At 52.5% G+C, this 17,898-nt stretch overlaps 3 protein-coding genes across 4 annotated transcripts; all 3 read right to left on the bottom strand.

Moving 5' to 3' along the window:
* Positions 1-79: 79 nt before the first annotated feature.
* Positions 80-898, bottom strand: Sco2 (synthesis of cytochrome C oxidase 2). The gene has a single exon (XM_020181200.2). It carries the CDS (start codon positions 896-898, stop codon positions 122-124), a length of 777 nt encoding a protein of 258 aa, XP_020036789.1. The 3' UTR covers positions 80-121.
* On the bottom strand, positions 775-6,100 carry Tymp (thymidine phosphorylase). Its single transcript, XM_020181153.2, has 11 exons — positions 5,719-6,100; positions 5,324-5,533; positions 4,990-5,192; positions 4,382-4,480; positions 3,878-4,007; positions 3,611-3,729; positions 3,099-3,261; positions 2,768-2,998; positions 2,526-2,666; positions 2,282-2,441; positions 775-911 (listed from the first exon to the last, which is right to left on the bottom strand). Exons 2-10 carry the CDS (start codon positions 5,520-5,522, stop codon positions 2,284-2,286), a joined length of 1,443 nt encoding a protein of 480 aa, XP_020036742.1. The 5' UTR covers positions 5,523-5,533; positions 5,719-6,100; the 3' UTR covers positions 775-911; positions 2,282-2,283.
* A 134-nt stretch (positions 6,101-6,234) lies between these two features.
* Positions 6,235-8,363, bottom strand: Cimap1b (ciliary microtubule associated protein 1B). Of its 2 annotated transcripts, none has more exons than XM_020180913.2 (7): positions 8,263-8,363; positions 7,726-7,867; positions 7,323-7,526; positions 6,997-7,101; positions 6,741-6,862; positions 6,514-6,654; positions 6,235-6,372 (listed from the first exon to the last, which is right to left on the bottom strand). In XM_020180913.2, the coding sequence occupies exons 2-7, from the start codon at positions 7,832-7,834 to the stop codon at positions 6,292-6,294; spliced, it is 762 nt and encodes a 253-aa protein (XP_020036502.1). In that variant the 5' UTR covers positions 7,835-7,867; positions 8,263-8,363; the 3' UTR covers positions 6,235-6,291. The 2 variants fall into 2 exon arrangements, with proteins under 2 accessions (XP_020036502.1, XP_073940878.1); XM_074084777.1 differs by lacking the exon at positions 8,263-8,363 and adding an exon at positions 7,570-7,591 and having other exon boundaries at positions 7,652-7,996.
* Between the last annotated feature and the right edge of the window lie 9,535 nt (positions 8,364-17,898).

A 17,898-nucleotide genomic window follows, 5' to 3' on the forward strand; every position in this document is an offset into this window, starting at 1 on the left:
AGAGCTGTCTGGATCCTGGCTCCTGAATCCCTGGCTTCCATGGACTGCTGGTACAGATTACACACACACACACACACCATTAAGTACACCCATTTAATGATAAGGCCCAGGCTGTGAAGGCTCAGGGCAGGATGCTGCAGAAGGTAGCCATGTGCTGCCGCACACTGGCTGCAATCTGTTCTGCTGATCTGCTCCGACCATAGTAGTCTGTGAAGAGGCCATCAGGGTTGAGCAGGTAGATGGCAATTGAGTGGTCCACGATGTAGTCCTGGTCCTCATCCTTGGGGCCGGCACTGTAGTATACACGGTAGCTGTGGCTAGCCTGGGCCACCTGTTCTGCAGAGCCAGTCAGACCCAGCAGCCTTGGGTGGAACTCCTGCACATATCGGGCCATGGCTGCTACATCATCTCGTTCAGGGTCCACAGTAATGAAGACAGGCTGCACCAGGGGCAGGCCAGGCTCTGCCTCTAGCTGTTGTACTACCTGCACTAGCTTCTCCAGCTCATCTGGGCAGATGTCAGGGCAGTGAGTAAAGCCAAAATACATCAGTACCCACTGGCCCCGGAAGTCTGCCTTGCATCGAGACTGGCCTTGATGATCCAGTAGGCTGAAGTCACCTTGGCCCACAGCAGCCTGGCGCAGGGCCTCTGTTCGTTGCTGCTGCCGCCGCTGTTCCTTCTCAACCCTTGCAGACAACCAGGCCCAGCCCAGCCCAGCCCCAAACAAGGCAGTGATCAGCAGCCTAGTTCCTAGTCCAGGGCCTTGGGGTGGGCCTGGCCGGGACCAGTGCTGAGACCTCAAATGCATGGTCTCAGCTCCCAAGATCTTAGGGAGGAAGCAGGGCTTGAGCCGAGAGAGCCTGGGCCAAGCTTTGGGTCCCTGAGCCAGCAGCAGCATGGACCTGGTGCTCCTGAAAAAGAACAAAGTTGTCAGAAGCCAGGACAGCAGACAAGAAGGTGCTTGGGCCCTCACTGAGAAAGACCTACTGTCCCACCTTAAGGATTGCCAGTTGTTTGTGCCTGCTCAACTGAGTTCAGAACTGCTCCACCTCTGAAACCAGCTTGTCTGCATCTGGTCTACCCCACACTTACTACTCCTATCCTTTAGCCTTGGCACTTCAGTCTCCTTCACCCTGCCTTGCTAGGCCTCTTGTCTGGCTGACTGGAAGCATTCTCAGCACGCCTTGCTTGGCCTCCTGGGCACATCTGTCTATTTGCAGTAAACCCATTTCTTGAAGGGAAGTGGAAAACCGGTTTGCCACCTTTTAGGGAGTAACTTTTTCCTCCAGCCCTTTCCTTTTACTTCAGGGACCAATTTTACCACACCTTTCTGGCCTTAGCAGCTCGGAAAACCTGTACCACCTCTCCACCGGGTGCTGAGCCCACTGGATTGAGGAGTGGGGTTGGGGTCCCACTCCCCAATCCTATTGATGCCTCGCTTCTGCAGGTCTACTGCACGGTGGAGAATACCCAAGCAGTTCGGGCTGGAGACTGCTTACTCATCAATGAGCCCACACCCAGTTCCAGACCTGTGCTGTCCCTCCATGGCCCAGCCTCAGTGGGGATGAGGGGGGCGATAGAGGGGATTGAGGCCTGCCGCCCCTGTGTGCTGAGGGGCGCTCACTCTGGTGCTGCATCCTGGCTGGCCCAGTTTAATAAAGTGTTACCTGCCTCTGCCTTCCCCACCAAAAAACACCCTAAAAATGATGCTGCCCTGGCATAAGGCCGCCGCCGCTACCGATCGCCCCAGTGGGCCAACGACTACACGATGATCACCATCAGTCGCCATACTCCGGAGGATTAATTTGACCTACCAGGCAGACTCGGGGCATCTCTGGCTGGCACAGCCCTGGCCTGTTGGCCTCCGTGCCTTCTCTGCGAGGCCCTGGGGCTTTGCCAGTTGGAGATCGGGATTCCCCCAGGACGCTTCCTGTCTGGAAGGTGGCTCACAGGAGAGCACAGCGGGGTAGCCGACAATATCCTGATTGCTCTAAGGCTGGGGTCCTCCAGGATCAGTGAGAGAAAGTGGGACCGGAAAGCGCTCACGAGCCAGAGCGGCCTCAACTGGGTCCCCTTACCCCAGAGTCCGCACCTCGCTCCAGGGCGCCGGGCCCCAGAAGCAGCGCAAGTGGGCCCAAATCCGGCCGCCTTGCTTGCCGTCAGGACGCATGTGCCGATGGCGCCGCGCCTGCGCACAAGGCGGCCGCGGGGACCTCGCGTCTGATAGGCCCTGGACCCGCCCGCTCCGCCCTGGCCCTGCACTCACGCGGCTAGGCTGCACCTTTAGGTCCGCCTGGCGACAGGCGGCAGGACCAGCTCCACGAAAGGTGAGGGGGCTGTAAAGGGCGCGCGGTCGGACAGCACGAGCGCCCCCTGCAGGACGCGGCGCTGCGTGCCACTGAGAGCCGGTCCGTCCAAGTGCACGCGGAGCCAGGGTGTTCCTGCCGGGGTGACCAGGAAGGTCAGGGAGACCGCAGGGAACAGCCGGGGGTCTGCGCGATCAGGAAGCCCGGGGTGGCGCTCACCGCGGCGCAGACTCTGGCCGACGTCGACCAGCAGCTCCGCTCCTACTCCTGGCCGGAGCGACTCCCCGGCGCGGCTACGTCCAGCCCCTAGCTCGTGCAGCACAAGCGCCAGCGGCAGGGCCAGGATGCGCTCCACAGTTCCTGCGGGAGAGGACAGGCGCTAGAGAACCACTAGAGGGGCAAGAACGGAGGAAAGGGAGGACGGCGGGGAGGTTTCTGGGACTCGGGATCCCTGGCCCTACCGTCCGCGGGCGCACGCAGCTCCTCTTGCTTCCGGGCGCAGGGGAGCAGCTGGCGGCGCTGCGAGGGGCTCCCGGAGCACAGCGCTCTGGCCAGGCCCGAGTCCACGCCCTGCGCCGCAAGCATCTGCTGGAAGCGACCCCGCGCGGAGCCGTCGTCCAACGCCGCGGCCACCCGAGCGGCTCCCTGGGCTTGGGCTTCTGCCTGTCCGTTCATCCAGAGCAGAGCGCCCCCTGCCGGCGGGCGGGATGGGGCTCAGGTGGGGCTGGGACTGCAGGCACCAGTTAGACAGCGCTGTAGCCGGAACCCCAACCTTCTCTCCCCACTCCTCACCGAGCCTGGTGACCAGGTCCCGCAGGTCTGGCGGCCCCGCACCATCCAGGCAAAGCAGAGCTTCCTCCACCTCCAGGGTGTGGCCAATACTGCGGCCCAGGGGATTGTCCATGGCGGTCAGGGCTGCTGCCACCCTCAGCCCCAGGCCCGCCCCCACGCCAACCTGCGGAGGTACGGCCCAGTGGGGTCTCGTCCAGCTCCTCTCGGGGCTTCTGCTGCCAGCATCAGCAAACTCCATCCTCTCAGGATGAGGTCGGGGAAAGTTTGGGTAGGGACTAGAAGCCAACACTGTGCCAACGCTCAGCGGTGGTCAGGAGGACCTTGTCCCTGACTTGAAATGGAGGGGCCCCCTGACCAGCCTTGATTGGATAGGGTTGGTGAGGTGTAAGGAAGGAGGCACTGCCAGCTGGGGTCCAGCAAGACTGCTGAATGGGCAGAGGCAGGTGGGTGTGTGAGGGAAGGTCTGGCTCACATGGAGAGACTCCCCACGGAGGCCTCAGCATGCAGCTCACCAGTGCCCTTGCCAGCTCCCGGGCCTGCTCCTGGTCTGGGAAGACTGCGGCTCCGCCGAATTTAACGTCCACCACCAGAGCAGACAGCCCCTCCACGACCTTCTTACTGAGGATGGAGGCTGGGAGGTCGGGGGTGGGGCGGGAAGCAAAACATTATCCCAGGGGATGCTGATTGGGGTCAGTAGGGGTCGCCCTTATGATAAGGGTGGCAGTGCCTAGTGGGTTGTACATCAGTCAGACTATCCTATGAGTCATTGGTCAGGCCACCTGTGATGAGTGGTAGGCTGTCCACGGTGGCTGTCACATCCCGAGCAGCATATAGGATTCCATCAGCAGGAACCAGCTTCTCACTCTGGCCCACAATGCAACAGCCCACTCGCTCCAGCAGCAGCTGCATCTGGTCAGACAGCCTCCAGTGACCTCTGATGAAGAGCCCTGTCACTGGCCCTGACCAACAAAGGTCCAAAACCATGGCCAGCAACTCTCACTAACCTGTGGATGATTCTGATAAGTGTCAGCAGTGACTGACCTGTTAAGGATCCCTCAGTGTATATGACCCGTTAATAATTAGCAGCCCATCAGGGGTTTTGACCCCGTCCCCAGTAATGATCCTGATCAAAGTTCTGTTGTTGACCCAAGTCTACTGCCTATCAGTGACCTTTGAATAGTCAATGTTCTCATTAGTGACCCTGATCAATAACCCATCAGTGATTCTGGCCAACACCTCCATCACCCTAGGTCAGTGATAATCAGTGGCCCAACTGTACCTACCTGCTCTGGACTCTGGATAACATTGAACCCAGGAATAGACTCCAGTTTATCCAAGGTGCCACCTGTGTGTCCCAGGCCACGTCCACTGATCATTGGCACCTGGTGGGCAGGGGTACTGAGTGCCCCCATGCAACTCCCCTCACCCCCACGTGCCCTCACTTTCCCTGGTTAGGACTTCAGCTAGATTTTTCTTTTTTCTTTTTTTTTTTTTTTAGCAGTTGTAGTATTTTACAATTTAAAATATTTTAAATAGTTGAAGTGGGTGCCCAGCTGATGGAAAGAATAAATTGTCCTGGCTGGCGGGGGTAGATGTCAATGAGAGAGGAGCTGGCACCCATCCCTGGGGACACAAGTCTGGGGGAAAGGGACAAGAAGACCCAGCTCTCTTCGAGGGTCCTGTCGAGGGTACAGACGGAGAAGAGAGGGCTGCATTCTGTCAGTGGAACTTGGTCCTGTTCCAAGGGGCCTTGGCTGGGGCCTATGGTGGACCCAAGTTATGTACTGGGGGTGGGGTAGGACAAGCCTGGATCCTGTCTTTGGGGGCTCTGGACCAGGCTTCAGGTTAGGAACTGCCTGTTAGAGCTTATAGAGAGGAGGTGGCCTCTAACCTTGCAGCCACACGCAGCCAGGGCTGGTGCCAGGACCAGGCTGACCTTGTCGCCCACACCCCCTGTGGAATGTTTGTCCACAAGCTGCTGGTGCCAGGCTTCTGGCCACTCCAACTGCTGCCCAGACTTGGCCAGGGCCTGGGTCAGCAAAGAAGTCTCCTCCAGATCCATGCCCTGCAGTCGGATGGCCATCAGCATGGCCCCTAGGTGTGGACATGAGAGGGGTGTCTCACAGCAGAGGTATCCTGGGGTCAGTGATGATGGTGGGGTACTTTGAGGCAGTTGGAGTCAGGGTTAAAGTCTGGGTTAGGGGTGCCCAGCCTTCCCCACACACCAATCTGTGTGCCCTGTGCACTCCCGTTCACCACAGCAAGCACAAAGTCCCTGATGTCCGCCTCGCTCAGGCGGCCGCCATCTCGTTTCTTGCGGATCAGCTCTGGTAGCTGCTTGGACTGTGTCAGGGGGTCAGGGGATCCCCCACTCCCTCCTCCCGAGTGGCTACCTGGCACGACTGGGGTGGGTGGGGACGCCATTTGCTCTGGGCCTGTAGGGGAAGGAAGAAACACCTAGAACCTGCCACCAAGCCCACGTTCCTGCTGCCATTCCCACTTGTCTGGCCCCTACTCCTGTATGCCTCTCTGGTGTCCATCACTCAGTCCCATGTCTGTGTTGCCCCTGTTCGTGTCTGGCTTACATCTCAGGATCTCACAACCTGATTCCGGCCCATACCTATTCAGTTCAGCGGCCCGCCCCCGTCCTGCTCCGGATTCTGGTCTGGCTCTGCCCAGAAGGCACAGGGTGAAGACAGCAAGGGACGCGCAAACTGTCCACTGACCACAGCAGACTCAGGTCCGGGATGGTTTATAGTGGCCCAAGGATGGTGTGTGGGTGGGACGGTCCCAGTAGGCGGTGTTCTCCAGGGTCAGGCCAATCGCTGTCCAAGGGGAGCCTTGCTTGTCGCGTGACCAATCTCCGAAGTGTCCCGCAAAAAAGGGACTTCCGGGACCGCGAGGGTCAGGAGCGTGTGGCCTGCGGGATCCGGGCCCGCTCTGCTCGGTTCCCCTGCTGGCTGGGGTATCCCCGAAGTGTCTTTGTCTCGGTCTTGCTCTGTGACGAATCTCTACGTTCGGACGCTGCCCCACGTTTGGACATCTCTGAGACGACTGGGCACTGCCCTGCCTCAGACAAGCTCCCCACTTGCAGCCTCACGTACGGCGCGGAGAAAGAAAGAGGCGGACCCGCGGCTGGCTCAGGAAGCTTTAAGCAAACAGCAATGGACCTGCGCCCTGACGCCCTGCTGTGTCAGTTGTCCACATCGGTCACCATCGGGGCCAGGTAGTCGGAGTGCCGGATCCCAAAGCTCCAGCCGCGAGGCTTCCGATGCTGCGGGCCCAGGAGACACCGCTGACCTCGCGGAACCGGACAGCCGACTTCGCGCGGGGACCCCTGTTCCCCTGGGAACCTTGACCCATATCTCGGACCTCAGCCCCTGCCTCTGACCCTTGCCCCTGAACTCCAGACCACCTGGTCCACGGTGTAGGCTGCGGGTCCCGGCTTCAGAGTGCTGTCTTGGGGTAGCGAGGTCCGCGCCAGCATCGTGAACTGGGGGGCTCGGGTCTTGTAGACCCCCGGGTTCACCACGTGGTAGGCACAGGGTCCAGGGGTCTGTGGGAGGGAAGGAATACTGGGTCGGACGTCGGTTCCCCTTGGACCCTGATTCTCGGGACGCTGAGCCCGCGGCCCCTCCTCACCTTGCTGAGGTCCTCGAAGCAGCTGCCTACTGCGCTGCGGCCGTAGATGGAGTAAGTTGGAGCCGAGACTTTGCCGATGATACGCGGGCCCAAGAGAGAAGGCACAGTGTAGGTCCCGGGGCCTGGGAAGGAGCCAGCTAGGTGTTGGGTGGGGTCGGCCTTTGCTGATAAGAGCAGGGTCTCCTAGCCTTTGCGGGTGGTCCCTGGTCGGGGGTGGGAAGGTTCCCAGTGCCCGGACGGGCCTATCTGGCCTCACCTGGAGTCTGCTGCTTCGAGTGGACACCCCAGTTTCGGGGAGCGATCGTGTGCCGAGGTGCGCTAGGATACGTTGCGTTTCCCGCTCTTTCTGGGAAGTACCTGCCTGCGGGGTGAGCCAAGAGTGTGGGCCAGAACTGGGTGAGGGCCCTTGGGTAACCCAGGCTGGGGTCTTGGAACTAGGGCAAATCGGAAGCACAACTTAAAGCTCTGTGGGGTTAGGGTTCAGGACTTTGACATTCGTATATGGGGTGTTAGGTGGGGGTTCCCGTGGGCCTCCCCAGCGACAGCTCAGTGTTAGGGAGGCTACAGTCCCAGGGTGCTGACCCGGTCCGGGAGTGAGGAAGGGCGCTGAGTGGCGCAGGCGGCCATAGATGGAGTAGGCAGGGCTGCCGTCCCGGCCGCGCACGGTCATGCGGGCGGGCACCAGGTGGCCGGGCCCCGGGCTGCATGATGTCTGTTGCGTGGGGAGGCGCGCACCGAAGGTGAAGGCGGGGGCGCGTGGCCGCGACGGGTCATGCAGGATGTAGCCTGTGGGAGTGTCCCTGCGTCACCCCTGGCCGGGCCCAGTAGCTCTGGGCCTCAGTCCCTCCCTTCTCCCAGCACAGTCCGCTGTACCCTGCACAGACCCTCCCCCCTACACACACACTCCCAACCCGGTCCCGGCACCGGTTTTGTTCCCTGCACTGTCCCTCCTTCCCGCCTCCTCCCGCGCGCCATCCCCGGCTACCGGTGTTCGGCGGCAGCTTGTATTTGGGCCCCGGGCCTTTGTAGAGCGCGGCGATGGGGCCGCGGGGCCGGTGTGGCCGCCAAGGGCCGACCCAGACGTCGGAGCCCATGGCGCGGGCTGGGGCGCTAATGACCCGAAGCACCTGTGGACAGAAGGTGGCGGCCGGGCTCTTCCCCCTCGAGCCCGCGGGGTACTACGCTCCTTTGGCCACCAGCACGACTGGGGCGGGGCCCATCCTGTATCCCAGGAGCCGGGAAAACAAACAGTAGTTTCCCGGCTCAGTGGAGGGCCGGGGCGGGGGGGCGGGTGTCGGACACACGTACCCGCTTCAAGGCCATCTCCGGCCTCCCACCCCAAGGGCACTCAGTAGGACTGTGTACGCGCGTGCCAAGTTTAGACTCTGACCTTGGAAAGAGAATTACCCGGAACTTCTGGGTGAGGGTGAGGAGATTTTAGGGGTGTTGGGAAAGGATGCCCCGGGGAGGGGCCTCGTGGGGGGACCCGGTGTTCCAAAGGAAGGCCCTGAGATGCACTGACCTGCGTGATGACACCCCGGCTTTCTAAAGCAAGGCGAGGTAGCTAGACACCCCCACGCATCAACTCCCAGGCCCCATTATGTCCCGGCCACGCTTCCTGGCAACTGACCGACTGCCCGCTATCCCTGCCTCCGCCCCGCCATCCCTGCCTCCGCCCCGCCCTGCCCTGCCCTCCGAGGAGCCACAGCCTCCAGCCTCTGCTGGGATTCCTTGGGTTGAGAGGACAATAGGCTGCCCACAGACTGGCAAGTTGACTTCAGTACATCCAGTGCAGAATTGACACATCTGCGACAAAAAACAAGGGTAGGATTAAAGGTAATGCTTAGAGCAAGCTCAGTTTATGTGTAGAGAGAGAAGGTTGCATAAATAAGCCCATGGGGGTTTTTTTGTTGGTTTTTTTTGTTTGTTTGTTTTTGTGGTCCTGAGGTCTGAACTCAGGGCTTTGCGCTTGTGAGGCAGGTACTCTACCTCTTGAGCCAGGCCTCTAGTTTTGTAAGTTGACTAAAGAGATACAAAAGGGCACATGACTTTATCACAACACCATTCATTCTAAACAAACCACAAAATGCAGAAAAAGAAACAAATACTTGTAAATTAAATTGTCTTTTTTTTTTTTTGACAATACTGGGGTTTGAATTCAGGAGCTCACACTTGCTTGGCAGGCGCTCTACCACCTGAGCCACATTCCCATCCTCTCAAAAGCTTCTGGATCAAAAAGAAACTCAAGTGCTGTGGTGTAGCTCAAGTGATGGAGCACCTGTTTAGCAAGGCCAGGCTCTGAGTTTAAACCCCAGTACCAGCAAAAAAATTTAAAAAGAAACTCAAATCTGAACTTGCAAACTGTATCTGAAACACTGCAAAGGTAGGTTCTCTTCACACTCTAGCTACAGGATGTAGCTAAAACTATTAAGAGGAAAATTTCTGCCTTAAGAGAAGTTCATTACTAATGACAAATTTAAGAATACTTAGAATCTTTTTTTTTAACAGCTAAAAAGAAACAAAAAGAGTGAAACAATGGCATATACTTTGTAATCCCAGCACTAGAGGTTAAGGCAAGAGGATGAAGAGCTCAAAGACAGCCTCCTCTGCTACAGTAGGTTGGAGGCCAGCCTAGTCTATATATTGAAACCCTGTCTCAAAAAACAAAATAAAAATCCCAGGAACAACACAAAGAAAATAGTAGAAAGAATAAGTAAATAGCTATTTGTAAAAAGAAGACAAACACTTCAATAAGTTTGATCAAAGGAGACATAACAGCATACAAAATAAAGATGAAAATGCAATGTCAATGTAGAAGAGCAGAAAATAAAGCAACCCCATGACAAGTTTTAAATACTAGAAGAAATGGCAGAAATATTTATTTTGGTGGTACTGGTACTCTGAGCCTCATGTTTGGTAGGCAGGTGCTCTATCACAACAATTTTTATATGTATCAGTTAGAAATTACATTTGGTAATGAGTTACAAACTCTCTCTAAACAAACAAAGTCAAACAGGGCTGGAGGCATGGGTCAAGTGGTACAGACCCTGCCTAGCAAACTCAAAACCTTAAGTTCAACCCCAGCACTGAAAAAATATGTTTTTCCTAACTGGGTAAAAGTGGCCCTTGAGTAAATAGCCAGGCTGGAGTATAGCCCCATGAAGCCTTTGTGTACCAGGCTGTGTATTTCCAACCTTAGTCCTCATAGTTATAAGACAGATGCTTGCCTCCAGCCTATGCTTCACATTTCAGAAAAGAGGAGGAATAAAGGGTGAAAAGCACATGTCTACTGAAGGTGGACTTTCCTCTTTACTGAGGAGTTGCCAAGAAACCCTATCAATTTACATTTCTTTAGCTAGAACTGTGTCATGTGGCCTCTGCTCAACTCTTGGATCATACTAACCCATCAAAATTTGGGGGGCAGCAAGAAAGTGTTCTAAAACTTTACTGTTAAAAGTGTCACTCAGGCTGTGTGCCTGTAATCCTAGCTACTCAGGAGACAGAGATCAGGAGGATTATGGTTCGAAGACAGCATAAGCAGCTAGTTCTCAAGACCCTATCTTGAAAATACCTAACACACAAAAAAGGGCTGGTGGTGTGGCTCAGGATGTAGGTCTTGAGTTCAAGCCCCAGTATTGAAAAAAAAAAAAAGTCACTCAGTTTGTAGAACAGATTTCTAAAAGCGGGACTGTTAGAGGAAACTAAGGAAGGAGGAAAAGAAGAAAAGAATACTAGGGAGTAAATAATATTGAAATACATCACATCTGTGTAGAAATAAGACATAGCAAACCACACTGACAACTGTTGAACAATACAAGATAGGAGGAAGAGGATAAGGAAGAGTGACAGAGGGGGTTTGATTGATTAAAGTACAATATATTTACAGGTAAAATACCAACGCAGACCCCTATTGAATAATGAACAGACAGTAAAACAATGAAAGATAGGAGTGTAAAACAGGTCATGTTAAGGGGAGGGTCAATGAAGAGTGAAAGGAAAGTGAAGAAGCTGATAAGAGAGACATACTGAGAAAGAATTTGTGACCTTCATAAGCAGCAGGTCTTTATTAGGGAGAGGAGACCTGAGAGGGACCCTCGGCCATCAGAGTAACACTCTGAGAGGGGCTGGAGCACTCCTTTCTTACAGGCTGGGGATTTTAAACATCCTGTGGCTGGAAGAGGGATGTTGGAGTGGGGTGGGCATTAGGTGAGATGGTTGGGAAGGAGGATTCGGGAGGTGCTGGACATTTGCGGAAAGGTCATTGGGGTTGGGCAGGTATGTGTGTTGTTTTCTCGACATTCTAGCATTTGCATTGTTTCAGTGTTTCTCGACATTCCAGCAAAGAGGGTGAATATGATTGAGGTACTTTCTATACCTGTATGAATATGGAACATTGAAACCTGTTGAAGTCATTTTAAGAAGAGGAATAGAAAAGCGAGATTAATAGGATGAAGCAAACCAGGATACAATATATGTACATATGGAAATCTCACAACAAAACTCCCTGTATAACTATCATATACTAATAATAAGCACTTAAAAATTGTCACTTGGGAGGCTGAGGCAGGAATATTGCAAGTTCAAGACTGGCCTAAGCTACATAGTGAGACCCTGTCTTTAAAAAAAGTCATTGGGGGCTTGGGGATATAGCTCGGAAGTAGAACATGTGTTTAGCATGCTAAAGGACCTGGGTACAATCCCTAGCAATGTGTGTTGAGGGGAAGTTATGGGTCCAAAGAGCTCTGTATGTGACATCTAAACTTCCCTACCATGCTCATACCATGAACAAAGATGAAAAATGGAGAAGGTATCATGGTGCTGGGAAGGCAGCTTGGAGGCTCTGCACTCCTCCCCTCCACACACACACCTTGCCCTGTGCATCTCTTTCATCTGCTGCACCTCAGTTGTGTTGAAGGACAGACCGTGGAAGGTCAAGGAGACACTTCTCCTCCCTAGGGAATGCCCGGCTGCATCTGAAAGGCATCTCTGCCCTTAGGCAATGCAAAAAAGTCTATGAAACCCCATTCCCCACCCTGACCCAGGGGATCACCAGTTTCCAGGTCCCCCTGCATTCCCCAATATGCAGTCTTTCTCTTCTCTTCTCTACAAATAAAATCTTTCCGACCTCTGCTGTTGGAGTCTGTGCTTTCATTCTCAGAGCAGACTCAAGAACCCTGAGCACCTGAAATTCCTGTGCGTTGTCATCCGTGCATCATATTTGGTGATGCACGAAGGGTCCAGCCATCACCTGAGGTCAGTATAGATTGTGCCAAACTGGGAAAGGCTGCCTAGGAATGTGACCGTGAGCATCCGGCACACTGATGGAGTCTGTTTTCCAGGAGAGACCCCCAACTGTGGCCTAGCTACAGTGGAACTCTCAGGTTGACCTTTTCTCTCTCTCTCTCTCTCTCTCTCTCTCTCTCTGTCTTGTCAAGGAGGGTTTTTCCCTTGGGAAACTGAGGAAAAGCTATGAGCCCATCACAGCTGTAAGGCAGGCAATCAGATTTCAGCCGGGGGTTTATACCGAACTGCCAATGCTACGTGGACAGAGCTAGACTTCAGTGCACCGAGGCTTTTTCTTCCTCTCCTTAAACTCTAATTCTCTGTCTTTCAAGATCTGACCCACTTAAGAGGAGGTCCAAAAACACCTGGTAGAAAGGAAAGTGTCTTCAAGCCATAAAAGGTGTTCTGGCGGGGGGGGGGGGGGGGGGGGTGGTACTCCCTGGTGTCACCCAAAGGCTGGAGATGCAACTTCCTGACCTGCCCTGAGGCTCCAAAGGTGGCTAAATCTCATACCCCTCCAGCTATGTCTGCAGCAAACAGACAATCAGATCTCTTACACTTCCTTCATAGTTTCCATGGCCCGAAGTGGAGGTCACACCTTGCTTCCAGTGTTCTAGTACTGCCCTTGGGCAGAATCGACCTGGACATCAGTGATAACCAGTAATCCCTCATGTGTTGACCCTGGAAACTCTTTTTCCCCCAACCCTCAGCCTCTCCTTCCCCTTTCCCAGGCAGTTCAGGGTGAGTGTCCTCTCCCCTCTTTGCTCTAAACAGCAGTGAGCTTCTTTCTTCAGGGAGTTTGGGAAAAATCCCTGCAGGCACCAGAAAGTGCTAGTCTCCAATTTAGGCTTAACTGTCTTTGTCAAGCTTCAGGTTAACTGGTTAAACAGGTTCTGCAGCCTGCCCTCAGGGAACGAAAAAAAAAAAACAGTTAAAAGGCAGAGACTTCAGGCCTTCAGATGTGTGCTCTCTTTTTTCATAAACAGCATATATGCCTCACAGGATATATAGGGGGACAAAAGTCTACTTCATCAGGAGTCCCCATCCACGCCTCTACAGGGGTCCTCCCTCTGGCCATGCAAACCCTCTTGGTTACTTTGATAAAGTTATTTTTAAATTATAAGCCTTCAGCTGGTAGAGGAAAACCAGGCGTACCTGGGTCGCAGGGCAAACAGACAAAATAGATAAGAGACGGGTCAAAGATCATTTCAGGGGGGTGGCTGCACCTGAAATATCTGTAAATCCTCCACAACCTTAGCTACAGGTGGCAGTGGCAGGAGAGCAAGGGAGAGCCGGACGCCTTCTTCCACATACAGTTTCTCCTCATCTGGGGACGCCTAGATAAAAGGAGAAACTGCTGTTAAAGTGACCAGTTTTCCCTTGTTTCCCTTTTTTTAGATGGGGAATCAAGTCTCAAGGATCCAGGAAGGATCCCCCCTTGCCTGCTTATTAAAACATTAGAAAGGCCTTGATCCAGAAAGTCTTCAGCGAAAGTGACTTAAATTTTACTGCACCCAGGCTTGGCCACTGTATCCTCTGGGAGATGAAGAAAGATGGCCAGAAGGAGGGAGCATTAATTATAATACCATTCTTCAATTAGATATGTTCTGTAAAAAGGAGGGAAAGTAGACCAAAGTTCCATATGTTCAACTGTTCTTTATCCTAAGAGACCACCCAGAATGGCTGAACCAATGCAGGCTAGATACCCAGACCATGGTAACCCTTTGCAAAAAGCCCCCAAACTCCCTTGAACAAAAAAACCCATCTGATGCTCCATCAGCTCCCCTTCTCCCCCCTCACCCAGCTCCCTCACACACTAGACGCTGTCCCACAGGACTCTACCTCCCCAGTTAATTCCTGGAGGGGACAGAGCTCATGTTCCTTTTAGAGTGAGTAAATTGAAGAAATAAAAAAGGATTTAGGAAATTACACAGAAAACCCAGATCAGTACATCCAGGCATTTATAGAAGTCAGCCAAAACTTTGAACTGAGCCTGCTATCTCAGACTCTCACTTCTCTGGGGAAACAGTGGGGACTAGATCAGGCAGTCACAGCTGGAGACAAGTATCACTTAGATAAAAGAGGCCCTACAGGCCTGTCTCAGGCTGAGCCCTCACAGGAGGAGGAGGGGGAGGGAGAAGAAAGACAAAGGCATTGGATACCTAAAAGGGAACTCAATTCCCAAATCCAACAGGAGATCAGGCAATATCTAGGTATGACCCTAAGTGGGACCCTGAAAATGATAAGGATGATTAGAGCATAACCATTTCATCCACTGCATTCTTGAGGGTCTAAGGAGAGCCAAGTTAAAACCTCTTAATTACTCCCAAGTCACAGCTGTACAGCAAGGACTCTTAGAAACTCCAGTAGCTTTCCTACAGAGACTTAAGGATGCTTTACAAAAGCATACCAATATTGTACAAGAGTCACAGGAAGAGGAAATCATCCTAAAAGATAAATTTCTAACACAGCACCAGATAGCTGTAAAAAGCTTCAAAAATTGGTGGCTGAAGGGAGCAGAGATCTAGACCAATTGGTCCATGTTGCCACATCTGTAAACTATAATAGGGACTTAGAAAAAGAAAAGAAGGATCTGGAAAAGGAAAAGAGAAAGGATAAATGGTAGGAGGCTCTGATCTCAGCATTCAGAGAGGCTTCCCTGGAGCAAAGTCCAAACCCAAGGACATGCTTTCAATGTGGACAGGCAGGCCATTTTAGGAGGGAGTGCCCCCAGAGAAAGCTACCTCCAGGACCCCATTTATCAGGGAAAACATTGGAAAGCACACTGTCCCTGGTTCCAGGGGGAAACAAAGCCAGAACCTCCCACCTAATGATGGGTCCTGGAGCCTCCCATCCAGGCTCCTGTGACCACCATAAAAGCAGGGGGTCCTGGGTTTTACTCACTATTGAAAAGCACAAGGTCAGCCTGCTTATCGATACTGGAGCCAGCATCTCAGCTATTCCTTTCTCTCCCGGACCCAGGTCCTCCAAGAAAATTACTGTTCGAGACATATCAGGCCAGCCTCTAGAGCGTTATTTCACTCAGCCTTTAGCCTGTACCTGGGGAGATTTCCATTTATGTCACTCCTTTTTAATTGTCCCAGAAACTCCTACTCCTCTGCTAGGGTGAGACCTTCTATCTAAACTGGGGGTACAGCTTCTTTTACCCCCAGGAGAGTACTTTTGATTGCCCCTAACAAAGGAACAAGTAGACCCCACAGTGTGGACTGATGGACACACTGTGGGATGGGCACGAACAGCTGTCCCAGTCCTAATTCATCTCAAAGACCTCTCCTGGTTTCCCCATCAAAAACAATATCCTTTAAAGCCAGAAGTTAAGGAGGGGCTAATTCCCATAATCAAAGACTTAAAGAGACAGGGCCTGAGTTCGGTCCCCAGCACCGAAAAAAAAAAAAGGAAAAAATAGAAAAAAAAAAAAAAAAAAGAGACAGGGACTGCTAATAGAATGCTTCAGCCCATATAATACTCTTATTCTTGGTGTCAGGAAGGGACCTAACAAATGGAGGCTAGTCGAGGATCTCTGCCTGACCAATGAAGCAGTAGTGTCTCTCCACCCTGTAGTTCCAAATCCCTATACACTTTTAGCCCAAATATCTCCAGATACCGCTTACTACTCTGCCCTGGATTTAAAGGATGCCTTCTTTTGCATTCCCTTACACCCTAAAAGTCAACCTATCTTTCCTTTGAGGACCCCACAAGAAAGTCTGGACAGGTCACTTGGACTGTCCTCCCCCAGGGATTCAGAGACAGCCCCACCTCTCTGGGTTAGTCTAACCCAAGACTTGGCAGAATGGTAATATCCACAAGCTACTCTGCTACAAAATGTAGATGACCTCCTGCTCTGTGGACCAAATGACCCTGTCATGTCACGAGCCACTGAGTCCTTACTAAACTTCTTCGCAGACAGAGGTTATAAAATCTCTAAAGAAAAAGCCCAATTGTGTCAGTCTAGGGTTACATATTTAGGTCTTGTCCCAGAGAAAGAAATGAGGGCTCTAGGAGAAGATATAATCCATTCAATCCTGATGTTTCTCTACCTAAAATTCTAAAGCAATTGAGGGGCTTTTTGGGTGTCACTGGATACTGTAGAATTTGGATCCTGGGATATGCAGACCTAGCCAGGCCCTTATATCAAATCCTTAAGGAAGAACAGAAGGATTCCCAGCCCTTTATTGAATGGGATGACAAGTCAGAAAATGCATTCCACAGGTTAGAAAAGGCTCTTATGACAGCTCCTGCCCTGGGTCTCCCAGTATAAGACAAGTTTCAATTATGTCTATGAAAAGGGAGGACTGGCCTTGGGCGTGGTGACTCAGCTTCGGGGCATCACTCCCCAGCCAGTAGGCTACTTAAGCAAAGAGTTAGATCAGGTAGCCAAGGGATGGCCAGGATGCCTTAGAGCAATGGCCGCAGTAAGCCTTCTAATGCCTGAAGCTCAGAAACTTATCCTAAACCACCCCCTAACAGTTTATACACTAAAAGGAGAACTTTGGCTATCTGACAGCCATCTATTTAAATACCAGGCCCAGCTTCTGGGAGGAACAGAAATAAATTTAAGAACCTGTCAGAGCTTAAATCCGACATCCCTTCTACCAGAGGCAGAGGGAAATCCTGAGCACTCGTGTGAGGAGGTACTTATGGAAAATTATGCTGCCCGACCTGACTTAACTGATCATCCCTTAAAAAACCCAGATCTAGAATTATACACTGATGGAAGTTCCTTTGTCAAGAATGGTGTCAGACATGCAGGGTTTGCAGTTGTGACAGAATTTGACATCCTCAAATCAGGTCCTTTTCCTCCTAATACAAGTGCTCAACTGGCAGAATTAGTGGCCCTAACAGAAGCCCTAAGACTGTCAAAAGAACAGACAGTCAACATCTATACAGATGCTAAGTATGCCTTCCTGATCCTGCATGCTCATGCAGCCATCTGGAACGAAAGGGGAATGCAAACTACAACAGGAACAGCTTCCCATAAGGATAAAAGGGAGGTTACTTTAATAGTTTTAGGGATAACAGCATTAGTTACCGCCCTAGTTAAAATCAGCTATGGGGTAATTGCCAATCACGTAACTGCAAAAAAACCTAATCAAAGTGGTAGAGGACACCTCAGACCAGGTAGGCCTTGCCATTAAGGACATGCAAAGGTCTTTGTCATCCCTTGCCTGTATGGTCATGGACCACTGCCTGGCCCTAGATTTTCTTTTAGCTAAACAAGGCGGGGGTGGGGGGGTGCGGTATGTGCCATCACCAATATTTCCTGTTGCACATATATAAACACTTCAGGCATTGTAGAGGAACATGCAGGTTACATTCTCCAACATGCTAAGTGGCTCCAGGAGCAATCTCTTAAAACTCAGGTTTCTACACAGGTATGGGACCAAATAAAATCCTGGCTCCCCTCCAGGACTTGGTTCCTACCCTTTCTGGGGCCTATAGTTGCCATATTCTCTTGCTTGTGTTTGGGCCTTGCCTTTTAAACTTACTTGTCAAGTTTGTTTCTGCTCACCTAGAATCCATCAGACTACAAATGCCTCTGGTGGAGATGAAAACGACCTACTACTGCGGTCCCCTTGACGACCCCTCTCGTGGTCAGCCCTGATGCTGAGGGCCCCTTTATCGCCCCCTGTCAGCAGGAATCAGTTACTGAACAGACTTTGTAGTCCCTATTCCTAACAGTAGTTAGGGCGGTCACTGAGAGGGGGGGACTTGAAGGACAGACCATGGCAGGTCAAGGAGATGCTTCTCCTCCTCCTCCCTAGTCCATATACATCTGAAAGGCATCTCCGCCTTAGGCAATGCAAAAAAAGGCTATAAAACCCCACCCCCCACCCTGACCCGGGGGATCACCAGT

This window comes from Castor canadensis, chromosome 8 (genome assembly GCF_047511655.1).
Source record: "Castor canadensis chromosome 8, mCasCan1.hap1v2, whole genome shotgun sequence".
NCBI classification, from domain to species: Eukaryota; Metazoa; Chordata; class Mammalia; order Rodentia; family Castoridae; genus Castor; species Castor canadensis.

Bases quoted from the DNA above. Each gene is read 5' to 3' on its own strand.
- Cimap1b (XM_074084777.1), bottom strand. From the start codon at position 7,834: ATGGGCTCCGACGTCTGGGTCGGCCCTTGGCGGCCACACCGGCCCCGC. The intron at 7,527-7,569 runs GCTACTGGGCCC...ACACTCCCACAG, and splicing joins GGGAGGGACTGAGGCCCAGA to GCTACATCCTGCATGACCCG. The intron at 7,102-7,322 runs GTCAGCACCCTG...CTCACCCCGCAG, and splicing joins CTTCCTCACTCCCGGACCGG to GCAGGTACTTCCCAGAAAGA.
- Sco2 (XM_020181200.2), bottom strand. From the start codon at position 898: ATGCTGCTGCTGGCTCAGGGACCCAAAGCTTGGCCCAGGCTCTCTCGG.
- Tymp (XM_020181153.2), bottom strand. From the start codon at position 5,522: ATGGCGTCCCCACCCACCCCAGTCGTGCCAGGTAGCCACTCGGGAGGA. The intron at 4,008-4,381 runs GTAGGTACAGTT...CTGTCTGACCAG, and splicing joins TTATCCAGAGTCCAGAGCAG to ATGCAGCTGCTGCTGGAGCG. The intron at 2,999-3,098 runs GTGAGGAGTGGG...GCCCGCCGGCAG, and splicing joins GGACCTGGTCACCAGGCTCG to GGGGCGCTCTGCTCTGGATG.